This window comes from Nomascus leucogenys, chromosome 12 (assembly GCF_006542625.1).
Source record: "Nomascus leucogenys isolate Asia chromosome 12, Asia_NLE_v1, whole genome shotgun sequence".
Lineage (NCBI taxonomy): Eukaryota > Metazoa > Chordata > Mammalia > Primates > Hylobatidae > Nomascus > Nomascus leucogenys.
The window spans coordinates 49,922,248-49,937,229 of NC_044392.1; the positions used below are offsets into that span (position 1 = coordinate 49,922,248).

The 14,982-nt window shown below is 47.7% G+C and overlaps 1 protein-coding gene and 1 long non-coding RNA gene across 9 annotated transcripts; one reads left to right on the top strand and one right to left on the bottom strand.

Annotated features, from left to right (window-relative positions):
* Window positions 1-2,274: 2,274 nt before the first annotated feature.
* LOC105740603 lies at window positions 2,275-3,200 on the bottom strand. The gene is made up of 2 exons (XR_001116670.2): window positions 2,977-3,200; window positions 2,275-2,533 (listed from the first exon to the last, which is right to left on the bottom strand). It is a non-coding gene; the product is annotated as an uncharacterized LOC105740603 (long non-coding RNA).
* Window positions 2,782-9,520, top strand: RFX5 (regulatory factor X5). 8 transcript variants are annotated; one of them, XM_003259229.3, is made up of 11 exons: window positions 2,782-2,954; window positions 3,560-3,677; window positions 3,833-3,961; window positions 4,205-4,238; window positions 4,978-5,060; window positions 5,319-5,438; window positions 5,630-5,749; window positions 5,888-5,969; window positions 6,284-6,485; window positions 6,724-6,824; window positions 6,988-9,520. In XM_003259229.3, the coding sequence occupies exons 3-11, from the start codon at window positions 3,846-3,848 to the stop codon at window positions 7,978-7,980; spliced, it is 1,851 nt and encodes a 616-aa protein (XP_003259277.2). In that variant the 5' UTR covers window positions 2,782-2,954; window positions 3,560-3,677; window positions 3,833-3,845; the 3' UTR covers window positions 7,981-9,520. The 8 variants fall into 8 exon arrangements, with proteins under 8 accessions (XP_003259277.2, XP_012366680.2, XP_030680411.1 ...); XM_012511226.2 differs by having other exon boundaries at window positions 2,858-2,954; window positions 3,560-3,684; XM_030824551.1 differs by having other exon boundaries at window positions 2,858-2,954; window positions 3,560-3,587.
* Window positions 9,521-14,982: the final 5,462 nt, after the last annotated feature.

Sequence of the window (14,982 nt, forward strand, 5' to 3'; positions counted from 1 at the left end):
TCCCTGTTATCTGCAAATTTTTAAGCTAGATAATTTACCCAAAACTCTGTTTGCAACCAAAGTGCCTTAGGTTCTCCTTCATACCAAACAGTGGTGTTAGGGCTATCTTTCCATCAGCCTATATCCATATTTGGCTTGCTATTTATTTATTTATTTATTTAGAGATGGAGCTTTGCTCTTGTTGCCCAGGCTGGAGTGCAATGGCACGATCTCGGCTCACTCAACCTCCGCCTCCCAGGTTCAAGCAATTCTCCTGCCTCAGCCTGCCGAGTAGCTGGGATTACAGGCATGCACCACCATGACTGGCTAATTTTGTTTTTTTTGTTTTTTGTTTTTAGTAGAGACGGGGTTTCTCCATGTTGGTCAGGCTGGTCTCGAACTGACCTCAGGTGATCTGCCCACCTCAGCCTCCCAAAGTGCTGGGATTATAGGCGTGAGCCACCGCACCCAGCCGGCTTTTTTGTTTGTTTGTTTGTTTTGAGACAGGGTCTCACTCTGTCACCCAGGCTGCACGACAGAGTGGTGCAATCATAGCTCACTGTAGCCTCGAACTCATGGGTAATAGTGAACCTCCTGCTTCAGCCTCCCAAGTAGCTGGAACCACAGGCATGCACCACCACACCTGGCTGTGTGTGTGTGTGTGTGTGTGTGTGTGTGTGTGTGTGTGTGTGTGTAGCGAGACAGGGTCTCACTTTGTTGTCCAGGCTGGTCTCAAACTCCTGGCCCCAAGCAATCTTCTTGCCTTCTTGCCTTTGCCTCCCAAAGTATTGAGATTATAGGCATGAGCCGTCACGCCCAGCCCGTTATACCCATATTTGTTTATGAGTATCTGCAAACATGTATGCATGCAGTCTAAGGCAGTGCTCAGAACAATCAGCTTTGAGGCATACTGCCTGCCTTTGGATCCTGATTCTAGCACTTACTACATATGTGACTAAGGACAAGCCCCTTCACCTCTCCATATTGGTTTCCTCATCTGTAAAATGGAGACAGTAATAGTACCTACTTCAGAGAGTTGCTGTGAGCATTACACGAGGTGTTTAGCATTTGGTATTGTGTCTGATACATAATAAACACCAAATAAATTTTTGTTTGTTTTTGTTTGAGACGGAGTTTCACTCTTGTTGCCAGGCTGTAGTGTAATGGCACAATCCTCCGCATCCCCAGTTCAAGTGATTCTCCTGCCTCAGCTTCCCGAGTAGCTGGGATTACAGGCATGTGCCACCACGCCCGGCTAATCTTGTATTTTTAGTAGAGATGGGGTTTCTTCATGTTGGTCAGGCTGGTCTCGAACTCCCAACATCAGGTGATCCGCCCACCTCGGCCTCCCAAAATGCTGGGATTACAGGCATGAGCCACCGCGCCTGGCCTAATAAACACCAAATAAATTTTAGCTGTTACTAGAAAACCTGGCCAGGCGCAGTGGCTCACACCTGTAATCCCAGCACTTTGGGAGGCCAAGGCAGGTGGATCACATGAAGTCAGGAGTTTGAGACCAGCCTGACCAACATGGTGAAACTCTGTCTCTACTAAAAACACAAAAATTATCTGGGCGTGGTGATGCACATCTGTAAACCCACCTACTCAGGAGGCTGAGGCAGGAGAATCGCTTGAACCCAGGAGGTAGAGGTTGCAGTGAGCCAAGATCATGCCATTGCACTCTAGCCTGGGCAACAGAGCGAGACTCCGTGTCAAAGAAAAAAAGAAAGAAAAAAGAAAACCTTCTTGCCAGTATATCCTTATTCCCCCAACTCCACAATCTCCTGGGTTCCCCCAGCACTCATAGAAGCTGGTAATAGGGAAAGGTAGGCTGTAAAGGGCAATGGTGATGAGCTCAGGCAGCATTGCTGTCTTCTTTACAAAAGCACATTAATGATGAGCCTGGAGAACGTATTAGATGTCAGGATGGCAAATAGAGTTTTGGTTGTAACATGTCTGCTGTGCAAAACAAAATACATCCATGTAAGAGGCTTTCAACCTGGAGTCCATGACCTCTCTGAAATTAGATGCAAAACTTGGTCTCTGTGTGCATTTTTCATGGTAGAGGGTCCATTGCTTTCGTCTGATTCATAACCTTAAAACGTCTTAAGTAAGAGGGTTAAGAACCCATGACCTATTCAGTACAATGTTCCCTGAGTGTAAAAAGTTCCTGTGGCATCCAGCACCCCCGTGGGAGTCCATCAAAATTCCAGGGTTCACCGACTGCAGAACTATAGGGATGCAAATGCATTTGCAACTCCTTGGAAGGAAAGTACACACAGGAAACCAAGAAACACTAAGAGGGAAAAAGCATTTTAGTTTGATGGGTACAACTGCTGAGGTTTTGAGGCCTCCATCAAGAAGGAAAGAGAGCCCAGATTGCAGGTCTGTTGCGAGTAAGTGTGTTTGCAGGTTGTATTAGGCATGTGGTGATGGTGATGGGGGGGTTATAGGAGCTTACAGTGAACTTCCATCACTCCTACCCATCATTTTCTAGTTATTTTATCATCCATTGATTCTTCTCTTCCGGCAGCTCTGAGGACCGTAGACTAAACTGAAACACAAAAGGGGAGGGCAAAAGAAAAGACAGTTCCTAAGGGAGCCGAGCGCCCGTTCTTTCATCCTGCGGTCCCTTTAAGAGAAGAACCTCTTGGGACCTGCAGTCCTAACCGACCCCAGTTTTAACCGAAACCCAACCCGGACTTCCCCCTCTTGACTCAAATAAGACCAACTTTGGATTTTCCCTCCCCTATTGACCAATCAGATTCTGTTACCAGGCAGACTTCAGCGGCCGCCGGTACCAGCCCGGCGCCTTCTGTCTCCGGGTGGCAGCAGTTACCAATGACAGAGCAGGCCGCCCGTGTATCTAGGCAGATCGCGGCTATTACAACCATTCAGAAAAAGGAAAATAAAGCAACGCACGAGCCGGCTGGGCCAGGACCTTGGGGCTGGGCTGGAGTGAAGGTGGCTACGAGGTAGTTTCTCTTTCTCCCTTACCTTTATTGTTCCTTGTGTTGGAAGGCGACTGTTCAGAGGTAGGGAGGGGGCAAGATGAGTTGGGAGGAGAGCAGAAAAAGATTGTAGCCGTATTTTCAACAGCTTCTTCACCCATGTGCACGTGCCCGGAATCTGGGACCCCATTCCCCTGCCGGGTTTCTGACGCCCAGCCCATGAGTTCCGCTACCCCGCCCCACCCCCGCTCCACTTTGCAGAAACCGGGGATTGAATGGAGGGGGAAGGGAAGGAGGTGGGGGCGCGCCTCAGGATGGGCTGTTGTGGGAGATGACGTAGGGGCCGGCGACGTGGGGAGGGGGAGCAGCGGGGGAAGTCGTGGCGAGATTAAGCAATGAGAACTTGGGCCCAGTTTTTTTTCCAAGCCTAGAAGGGCAGAATATGTTCGTATCCTTGCTGACCTCCCAGGCATATGCAATGGTGAGGAGTATTTTTGAGAATTAGAGAACTTTGTTTTGTGGCTGTTATTGTTGTTTTTGAGGGGGAGGAGGGCAGTATGGGGTCAGAGGCAGAAATGAAAATTTCTTGCTAACATGGATTCCCAATCCCCCTATCTCTTCCTTTACAGTTTTCCAGATTTAGAAGACTTCAGAAAGGTGGGGCAGATAGAATGGAGATGGCAAAGATCTCTTTGGGTATATATGGGCCTGGCGAAGTAATGGAATAATTTCTAATTTTCGGAGAAGGCAAGTGGTGAGAAAAAGACCACTGGGGAAATTCGGAGGCTTTGTTTCTGTTTCTCTGCCTTCCTGGGTAAAGAGATGAGGAGTGCCCTGGGGCCTTCTGGGGAAGGGAAGGCCAGTGTGAGTTACATCTTTATGCCTGTCCTTCTCAATTCTAGCCCTCATGCCGGGATGGCAGAAGATGAGCCTGATGCTAAGAGCCCCAAGACTGGGGGAAGGGCCCCCCCAGGTGGTGCTGAGGCTGGGGAACCTACCACCCTTCTTCAGAGGCTCCGAGGTACCATTTCGTAAGTACTCATCACATCTCCAAATCCTGTCCAAGACCTGAGTATAGATCCCTGCAGCACTTCACTTTGGCTGTAGATGAACTGCCTCTCAGCAAGGGCATGGGAGCAGAGGGAGATTTTTGGCCATGGTAGCAATTCTTGAGCACCTGCTGGGCATTTCAGTCCTTTTCCCTCCCTAGCAGTCAGATAAAGAGACGGGGAAAATCTTGTGTGTGACCTCCAGCTTTCTCCTGTTCCCCACAGCAAGGCCGTGCAGAACAAAGTAGAGGGGATCCTGGTAAGTGTGTTGGGGAAGAGGGCAACAGAGGGATGGAAACGCTGAGGGAGGAGGATGTGAGGATGATGGGCATCAACAAAACGTTGACGTGGGAGAGGTAGGGTCATCTGCCTTGTCAGAAGATAGTTGGCTTTGCAAACTTGCTGCCAGTTTGACTTTGTCCCTCTCACTTGATCTCTGTGAGCACTTGCATAGAAGCCCAGCAGAGATGAAGTCAGAGCTGATCCCCTCTACTCCCCTCCTCGCCATGGTAGCCTATAGGGCTCCTCAGAGCACCTAGTGTCAACTAATTTCTTTTTTTTATTTTTTATTTTTTGAGACAGAGTCTCGCTCTGTCGCCCAGGCTGGAGTGCAGTGGCGCAATCTCGGCTCACTGCAAGCTCCGCCGCCAGGGTTCACGCCATTCTCCTGCCTCAGCCTCCCGAGTAGCTGGGACTACAGGCGCCCGCCACCACACCCGGCTAATTTTTTTTTGTATTTTTAGTAGAAACGGGGTTTCACCGTGTTAGCCAGGATGGTCTCGATCTCCTGACCTCGTGATCAGCCTGCCTCGGCCTCCCAAAGTGCTGGGATTATAGGCGTGAGCCACTGCGCCCAGCCTTGTCAAATAATTTCTAAGGTCCTTTTTCAGTCTGACACCCTGTAAGTCAGCTAGACTTTGGGATGGGGATCAGAGGGTCCTACATTGGGTCCTTCTTGGCCTTATTATTTCTCCTGCCTCTGTTCTCTCCTACCTCAGCAAGATGTACAGAAATTTTCTGACAATGACAAGCTGTATCTCTACCTTCAGCTCCCCTCAGGACCCAGCACTGCAGACAAAAGGTAGGTTTGATGGTAGTTTTAGATGGCAGAGGTTCTGATTCTTAGAGAAAGGTTCACTGGGAAGGGGTTAGATGAATAGGAAGACTCGTAACTGCTGTCCTTGATGAAGAGGAAAGGTCCTCGCCCTGACTTGGTTTACTGGGGAAAGGTAGATTCTGGGTGAACTAAATTTGGTCCAGCACTACTAAAGTGGTAGTTTGGGAAGAACCAGGACAACTGTTAGGGTCTTAGTAATGCTTGTTCCTTTTGTTTCTGTAGCTCAGAGCCAAGTACACTGAGCAATGAGGAGTACATGTATGCCTATAGGTGGATCCGCAACCACCTCGAAGAGCACACTGACACCTGTCTGCCAAAGCAAAGTGTTTATGATGCCTATCGGTGGGTGGAGGGGTGGGTGGTGGGGTGAGTGGATTGGTGGGCATAGGACCCCCCCACCCATGAAGAGCTTCCTGCCTTGATAAAGCCTGCCTTCTTAAAGGGTTCCTCACACTTGATCCCTAGGGACTCTTCAAGCCTACCCATGGCCTCCTTCTCTGAGTATCTTCCCACTCTGCTCCCCTCTCACTCAGGAAGTACTGTGAGAGTCTTGCCTGTTGCCGCCCACTCAGCACAGCCAACTTTGGCAAGATCATCAGAGAGATCTTCCCTGACATCAAAGCTCGAAGGCTTGGTGGCCGGGGCCAGTCCAAGTATCCTTGACTATAGAGGTTGGGGGTGGAGGACCTGGGAGGAAGACTTAGGATGTGGAGAGCCAGGAGTGGAACAGCTTAACTTGCTTGAGGGGCTTGGAGATCGCCATGTGTTGGCTGCTCTTTAACTTGCATCAGATATTGCTACAGTGGCATAAGGAGGAAGACCTTGGTGTCTATGCCACCCCTGCCTGGACTTGACCTAAAGGGTTCTGAGAGTGTAAGTACCAAATCACCTTCCAATTCCACTCTTCTCTCCCAGGTAAAAGTCAGAGGTCTTTGGGGCATGTTTTGAGGGCTAACAGCCTCAGTCATTATGTACATAGCTTCTAGGTATGATGTTCCCTTCTGCCAACCCTGTAGCTGAGGCAGAGGATGAAGAGAACTTGTGGGCTTCTGCAATGGGATAGGTAGATGCTACTCCCATCCCCAGTCTGGTCTCAGCTTTGGTCAACAGTCTTTGGTCTCTGACAAGAGAGGGGGCAAGGGTTCTTTAATTTGGAGTGTGATTGGGCATGTCCTTCCCCACTTCAGCCAGAAATGGGCCCAGAAGTAACCCCAGCACCTCGAGATGAACTGGTGGAGGCAGCATGTGCCCTGACCTGTGACTGGGCAGAGCGGATCCTGAAACGCTCCTTCAGTTCCATCGTTGAGGTCGCCCGCTTCCTGCTACAGCAGCATCTCATCTCTGCCCGATCTGCACATGCCCATGTGCTTAAGGCCATGGGGCTTGCTGGTGGGTTGACCCTCTCTTATGTCTCAGCAACCCTGAGCCACTTTCAGCTTCAGTGGCCCTCCCACACACTAGAATAGAGACACCTTGGATTTGCCCTCTCTTCCTGGAGACCCTTCTAAGACATGCTTTAGCACCCCATTTCCTGTCTCTACCAGTCAGTCAATCAGAATTGCCTCACTCCCATATTCCTCAGTTTCCTCCTCACCTTTACTCTATTACCTTTTTGGCACCTCTGCAGAAGAGGACGAACATGCACCTCGGGAACGGTCATCTAAACCAAAGAATGGTGTGGAGAACCCAGAGGGTGGAGCCCACAAGAAGCCAGAGAGACCAGCCCAGGTAAGGAAGTCAGTGGCCCTGACTTTGCTGTCCTGGGCTGGGGGCTTAGTATATCCTTCTCCAATTGGGTCCCTTGCTTTTCCACCTCCTGTGCCTTTGGCGTCTATGTTTCCCCCAGTATTCAGTCTTCACACCTTACTGTGTTCCTCTCTTTACTTTTTAGCCTCCTAAGGATCTGGAAGCCCGAACTGGGACCGGTCCTCTCGCACGTGGAGAGCGGAAGAAGAGTGTAGTTGAGAGCTCAGCCCCAGGAGCCAATAACCTGCAGGTTAATGCCCTAGTGGCTCGGCTGCCTCTGCTTCTTCCCCGGGCCCCTCGCTCGCTTATTCCGCCAATCCCAGTCTCTCCACCTATTCTGGCCCCCAGGCTTTCTTCAGGTGCCCTGAAAGTGGCTACACTGCCTCTGTCTAGTAGGGCCGGGGCACCCCCAGCAGCTGTGCCCATCATTAACATGATCTTACCAACTGTTCCTGCTTTGCCTGGACCTGGACCTGGGCCTGGGCGAGCTCCACCTGGGGGACTCACTCAGCCCTGGGGCACAGAGAACAGAGAGGTAGGCATAGGTGGTGACCAAGGACCACATGACAAGGGTGTCAAGAGGACAGCTGAAGTACCTGTGAGTGAGGCCAGTGGGCAGGATCCACCAGCTAAAGCAGCAAAGCAGGATATAGAGGATACAGCAAGTGATGCCAAAAGGAAACGGGGGCGCCCTCGAAAAAAGTCAGGTGGAAGTGGGGAAAGGAATTCTACCCCTCACAAGTCAGCAGCTGCCATGGACTCTGCCCAGTACTCAAGGTTACCATGGGAGACATGGGGCTCAGGAGGGGAAGGCAACTCAGCTGGAGGGGCAGAGAGGCCAGGGCCAATGGGAGAGGCTGAAAAGGGGGCAGTGCTTGCCCAGGGTCAGGGAGATGGTACTGTTTCCAAAGGAGGAAGGGGCCCCAGTTCCCGGCATACCAAAGAAGCAGAAGATAAAATTCCGTTGGTCCCCTCAAAAGTCAGTGTCATCAAGGGCAGCAGAAGCCAAAAGGAGGCTTTTCCTTTGGCAAAAGGAGAGGTAGGCACTGCACCACAGGGTAATAAAGACTTAAAGGAGCATGTGCTTCAAACTTCCTTATCCCAGGAGCATAAAGACCCCAAAGCAACACCCCCATGATATAGGTCTGTGGGGAAGAGTGTTTATATCCCTACGTTAACTTTGCCTAGTAGAGGCCCTTCTTTGCACTTGCTTCTTATTTGGCTATTCTTTTCCTAAGGAAGTCCATTCTCCTCTGTACAGACAGCTGAGTCACCCAGTCTACTTAGTACCTGGTTGCTGCCTCTGACCTTTTCAGCTTGATACCCTTGGCTTTAGTGTAACCAATAAATCTGTAGTGACCTTACCTGTATTCCCTGTGCTATCCTGTGGGAAGGTAGGAATGGGCTAAGTATGATGAATGTATAGATTAGGAATCTTTTGGTTTTAAATCACAGAAAACCTAATTCAAACTGGCTTAAAATAAAAAGGATTTATTGGTTCATGTAACTGGAAAGTCCATAGGTAGTGCTGGCTCCAGGTGAAGCCTGACCCAGTAGTTCAATATGTCTCTAAATACTGGACTGACGTTTTTCTCACTGTTGCATCTTCTGTAGGACCATTTAAGTCTGGGCCACTTAATGGCTGCCAGCATTCCTAGGATTACACGTTTCCCCACTTATGTCCAATCAGAAAAAGAAGGCATCTTTGTACCAGAAATCTCAGCAAAAGCCCTAATATTCACACTGATTAGGCCTGGGTCACATGTCCACCCCTGACCAATCACTGTGGCCAGGAGGATGGTACATGCTAATTTGCTTATTCTACATCATGGACAGCACCTTTGGGGAAAAGGGTGGGGGTCAGCCTCCCCAAAATCACATGGATTCCCCAAGTGGAAACTAGGAGCAGGGAGTTGCTTGGGTGGCCGCTGACACCAGGCTACTATTATTTTAGCTTGCTAAGTTGAGATCAGCTAGACCTGCTTTCTTTTCTCCGCGGTCTTGCATTTCCCTCAATACAAGCTGTAGCCTCTTTCCTCTTGTTTCTAGTCTCAGAAGGAAGGAGAGTGAAGCCATTCTCCTCTAGGGACTCTCCAGTCTCATTTAGATGATAGTCCCTTTTTTTCTACCTCCATATATTAGAGATGGAGCTCCTTCCTTTTCCTGTTTCTTAACTTTTGTCTTCTCATTCCTGCTTCCCTATCTCTCACCCTATTGCCAGTTCCACCAACTAGCCATTTCATTAAATCTATTCTGTATCCACCAGGTGGCAGCGTCTTGTCATACGTGTCAGGACTTAGGACTGCGGGGTTTAGGTTAGATGTCACGGAAAAAGCTAGCTCTGTGGTCAGGCGGCACCAATGAGAAAGGAATGCAGACCCTCCAGATGTATCCTTGGAAAAAGCAGTAAACCAACTAATATTTATTGAAGACCTACTTTGTCCTCTACATAGGGTAGCTTCTGTCAGGGAATCTTGGTTCTTCCCAAGAAACACTGATTTTCTTTCAGGGAGACTTCATGTGTTCATTTATTTTCACCACAGCAGATTTTAAGAAATTATAATATGTAATATTTGATATCTATAAAGAGTATATCTAACGTGAATAAATTATGAAGCATACTAATGAGTACCCGTGACCCATAACACAATTTATACATTAAAACATTTGAAATACCATTGTGTTTGTGTTCCTCCCTAGCCTGTCCCCCGCCTCTTCTTAGCGGTAACCACTGTCCTTAATTTGCGTGTCTATTATCTGCTATAGATATTTTTTTAACCATGTATGTATATATAATTTTTAAAATGTGTTTAATTCTGCTTGTTTTTTAGCTTTACAGAAAATGTTATACTTTTTTTTTTTTTTTTTTTGAGACACAGTCTCACTCTATTGTGAAGGCTGTAGTGCAGTGGTGTGATCTCGGCTCACTGCAACCTCCACTTCCTGGGCTCAAGCAATCCTCCCACCTCACCCTCCGTAGTAGCTGGGACTACAGGTGCCTGCCATCATGCCTGAAGTTTTGTATTTTTAGTAGAGACAGGGTTTCACCATGTTGCCCAAGCTGGTCTTAAACTCCTGGGCTCAAGCCATCTGCCCGCCTTGGGCTCCCAAAGCTTTGGGATTACAGGCATGAGCCACTGTGCCCAGCTATGTTATACTCTAATAGTCCCCTGCAGTTTGCTTTTTCTCACTTACCATTGTTTCTAAGATTCATCCATGCTGTTGTAGATATAGCTATGATTCATTCATTTTCATCTGCATAATATTTTATCAAGTGCATAAACCACAAGTTATTTATCCATTCATCTATCAATGGATATTTGGGATGTTTTCAGTATTTTGCTATTTCAAACTGCTGCTATGAACATTCTTGTACATGTTAGTGCCTTTGTTTTCAGTAAGATTTCTAAAGAGGCTTCTACCATGGTCCTTTGGTTTATATACCCTCTGAGTTGTGAACTGTTCCCTCTTAGTCTCTGGAAGAATTTATATCAGATTGAAACAAACTGTTTCTTGAAAGTTTGGTAAAACTCACCTGTAAAGCTATCTGAGACTGATGTTTCTTTGTGGGAATAATTTTAACTATTGATTCCATTTCTTTAATAATTATAGACTGGGCTTTCTATTCCTTCTTGAGTCAGCTTAGGTAAGGTATTATTCTAGGGTTTTGTGCATTTCATGTATTTTTTCTTAACATAAAGTGCATATATTTCTTCTAGTTTCTTTTTTTTTTTTTCTTTGAGACGGAGTCTCGCTCTGTCTCCCAGGCTGGAGTGCAATGGTGCGATCTCGGCTCACTGCAAGCTCCGCCTCCCAGGTTTTACGCCATTCTCCTGCCTCAGCCTCCCGAGTAGCTGGGACTACAGGTGTGCACCACCTACGCCCAGCTAATTTTTTTTTGTATTTTTAGTAGAGATGGGGTTTCACCGTGTCAGCCAGGATGGTCTCGAACTCCTGACCTTGTGATCCACCCACCTCAGCCTTCCAGAGTGCTGGGATTACAGGCATGAACCACCACGCCCAGCTCTTTTTTTTTTTTTTTTTTTGAGACAGAGTCTCGCTCTGCCACCCAGGCTGGAGGGCAGTGGCACAGTCTTGGCTCACTGTAACCTCTGCCTTCCGGGTTCAAGCGATTCTCCTGCCTCAGCCTCCGGCGTAGCTGGGATTACAGGTGCGTGCTACCATGGCCAGCTAATTCTTGTATTTTCAGTAGAGAGGAGGTTTCACCATGTTGGCCAGGCTGGTCTCAAACTCCTGATCTCAAGTGATCCGCCTGCCTTTGCCTCCCAAAGTGCTGGGATTACAGGCGTGAGCCACTGCTCCTGGCTTTGTTTCTTTTTTATCTCTGCTCTGTTGATAGGCATATCTTCCTTTTCATTTCTGTTGTTTACTTGTGCCTCCTTTTTTGGTCTTGATCAATTGCACCAGAAATTTATTTTACCTATATATCTTCAGATGCTACTTTGAGCTTTGTTGATCCTCTCCCTTATGTATTTGTTTTCCATTTCATTAATTATGGATCTTATCTATAGCTATCTTTTTTATGCTTTCTTTAGGTTTAATTTTATGTTCCTTTACAACATATTCATTTTGACACTTAGCCAATTAATTTTCAGGCTATCTTCTTTACTATTTTAAGTTTTTAATAACCTGTTTCTCTACATTCCACAAGTTTTTCTGTGCTGTATTTTTATTACTTAGCTCTAAAAATATTTAAATTACCTTTATGACTTTTTGACTCATGAACTATTTAGAAACAAACTTCCAAATATCTGGACATTTAAAATTGTAATTTTTTTTTTGAGACACAGTCTCACTGTCGCCTGGGCGAAGTGCAGTGGCGTGATCTTGGCTCACTGCCAGCCCACCTCCCGGGTTCAGGCCATTCTCCTGCCTCAGCCTCTGGAGCAGCTGGGACTACAGGCGCCCGCCACCACACCTGGCTAATTTGTTGTATTTTTTAGTAGAGACAGGGTTTCACCGTGTTAGCCAGGATGGTCTCGATCTCCCGACCTCATGATCCGCCCACGTGATCCCAGCCTCCCAAAGTGCTGGGATTACAGGAATGAGCCACCGCGCCTGGCCCAAATTGTATCTTTTTGATATTGATTTTTAGCTTAATCATTTGTGTTCAGAGAATGTAGTGTCTATGATACCAATTCTTTGAAATGTGTTGGGATTGTTATTTTATATTCTGTAACATCTTGGATGTCTAAATCCATTTTGTTGTTTTCTGCTGAGTCCTGTCCATGGTAGCTTGTTTACTTGTATACTTTATATTTTGGGGTTTTTTGTTTTGAGATGGCGTCTTGCTCTGTCACCCATGTTGGAGCACAATGGTGCAGTCTCAGTCCACTGCAACCTCTGACTCCTAGGTTCAAGGGATTCTCTTGCCTCAGCCTCCCAAGTAGCTGGGATTACAGGCGCATGTCACCACACCCAGCTAATTTTTGTATTTTTTAGTAGAGACGGGGTTTCACAATATTGGCCAGGCTGGTCTAGAACTTCTGGCCTCAAGCTATCCACCCGCCACAGCCTCCCAAAGTGTTGGGATTACAGGCGTGAGCCAGCGTGCCTTGCCTATTTTATATTTTGGGGTTTTGAACTCATATTTTGTTAAATTTCATCTGTGGGAATTCCGAGGACCTAAATTAGGAATACTTCCCTCCAGAGAGGATTTGCATTTGCATAAACCTGGGACTATGTTAGCCCCTTCAAGAGTCCAGGTTTAATTCAGGAGTTGCAGGTTTTTCTTCTCTTCCCTTGGCCTAGGCCCAAGGCTTAGACTATGATCACAGTGCTGACATTGGCATTTGTCCTCAGGGTAAACCTGCTTCTACTACTCCATGTTGCTCTTCCTTTATATAGGTTTCAACTTTTTTTTTTAATTTGTATTTTTTTTTTTTTTTTTGAGATGGAGTCTCGCTCTGTTGCTCAGGCTGGAGTGCAGTGGCGCGATCCCGGCTCACTGCAACCCCCATATCCCAGGTTCACGCCATTCTCCTGCCTCAGCCTCCCGAGTAGCTGGGACTACAGGCGCCCGCCACCACACCCGGCTAATTTTTTTTATTTTTAGTAGAAACGGGGGTTTCACCGTGTTAGCCAGGATGGTCTCGATCTCCTGACCTCGTGATCCGCCTGCCTCAGCCTCCCAAAGTGCTGGGATTACAGGCGTGAGCCACCGTGCCTGGCCTGTACTTTTTTTTTTTTTTAGTGATTTCTCTTTCTAATGAACTCAGCAATGTGCTAAAAAGTACGTTTGCTGTAATTTATCTAGGATCTAGTTGTATTTTAATGGATAGCCCTTTCTTTTATCCATGCTGCCAGAAGTAGGAATCCTTTACTGTGGTTTTGATATTTTCCCTCTTGTTTTTTAAATGTCAGGCATTTGTTAGAACCTGGTTTACGGCTGGGCGTGGTGGCTCACGCCTGTAATCCCAGCACTTTGGGTGGATCATGAGGTCAGGAGATCGAGACCATCCTGGCTAACATGGTGAAACCCCGTCTCTACTAAAAATACAAAAAAAAATTAGCCTGGCGTGGTGGCGGGCACCTGTAGTCCCAGCTACTCGGGAGGCTGAGGCAGGAGAATAGCGTGAACCCGGGAGGCCGAGCTTGCAGTGAGCCGAGATCGTGCCACTGCACTCCAGCCTGGGCAACAGAGTGAGACTTCATCTCCAAAAAAAAAAAAAAAGAAGCTGGTTTACTCAGACCCCAACTTTAAACATTCTAGCTGGGGAGACAGACAAATAAATGATCACAGCACAGTGTGAGTTATATAAGTAGTGAGCACAGAGTGCTGTGGGAGCCCAGAGTGAGATCGTGTGTGTGAGGCAAGAATCAGAGATGACCACTGTAGATGTGAGTAGGAGTTAGCTGCACAAGTCAAACTCATAAAGCAAGGACAAAACAACATAAGACATATCATAAAACAAAAAGACCTAAGTCGGCCGGGCGCGGTGGCTCACGCTTGTAATCCTAGCACTTTGGGAGGCCGAGGCGGGCGGATCACGAGGTCAGGAGATCGAGACCACGGTGAAACCCTGTCTCTACTAAAAAATACAAAAAATTAGCCGGGCGTGGTGGCGGGCGCCTGTAGTCCCAGCTACTCGGAGAGGCTGAGGCTGGAGAATGGCGTGAACCCCGGAGGCGGAGCTTGCAGTGAGCCGAGATTGCGCCACTGCACTCCAGCCTGGGCGACAGAGCAAGACTCCGTCTCAAAAAAAAAAAAAAAAAAACCTAAGTCATGATACTTTACCGCATAAGAGCTGTAAATTCAGAGACATCAGTTTGGGCTGAGTAATTTGTGAAAGCTTCATGGAAAAGGCAGGTTTGAGTTAGGCCTTTAAGATAAGTAAGAGCTTGGATAGGCGAAAAAGAGGAGGACATTATAGGAAAAACGAGTGTGGGGATGTGGCATGGCAGTACAACCCAAAGAGACCTGTCAGGCGGACATGATGTGTATGAACAATAGTGAGAAATAAACTAGAAGAAGGCTGGGCGTGGTGGTTCATCCCTGTAATCCCAGTACTTTGGGAGGCCAAGGCAAGAGAATCACTTGAACCCGGGAGTTAAAGCAACATAGTGAGACCCTGTCTCTACAAAAAAGCTTTTTTAAATTAGTCAGGCATTGTGGTACGTGCCTATAGTCCCAGGTACTCAGGAGTCTGAGGTGGGAGGATCATTTGTGCCTGGGAGTTCAAGACTGCAGTGAGGCCGGGCATTGTGGTTCACGCCTCTAATTCCAGCACTTTGGGAGGCCAAGGCAGGCAGATCACTTGAGGTCAGGAGTTCGAGAGCAGCCTGACCAACATGGTGAAACCTAAAAATATAAAAATTAGCTGTGTGTGGTGCCAGGCACCTGTAATCCCAGCTACTTAGGAGGCTAAGGCAGGAGAATAGCTTGAACCCTGGAGGCGGAGGTTGCATTGGGCCCAGATGGCGCCACGGCACTCCAGCCTGGGCAACAGAGCGAGACTCCGTCTCGAGAAAAAAAAAAAAGAAAAATGCCAGGCACGGTGGCTCACGCCTGTAATCCCAGCACTTTGGGAGGCCAAGGCAGGCGGATCACCTGAGGTCAGGAGTTCAAGACCAGCCTGGCCAACATGGTGAAACACTGTCTCTACTAAAAACACAAAAA

What these genes read in the sequence shown, in the direction of transcription:
- RFX5 (XM_003259229.3), top strand. Translation starts at nt 3,846, where the DNA reads ATGGCAGAAGATGAGCCTGATGCTAAGAGCCCCAAGACTGGGGGAAGG. An exon ending in CCCAGCACTGCAGACAAAAG is followed by an intron (nt 5,061 to 5,318) that starts GTAGGTTTGATG and finishes TTGTTTCTGTAG; the next exon opens with CTCAGAGCCAAGTACACTGA. An exon ending in ACCTAAAGGGTTCTGAGAGT is followed by an intron (nt 5,970 to 6,283) that starts GTAAGTACCAAA and finishes TCCCCACTTCAG; the next exon opens with CCAGAAATGGGCCCAGAAGT.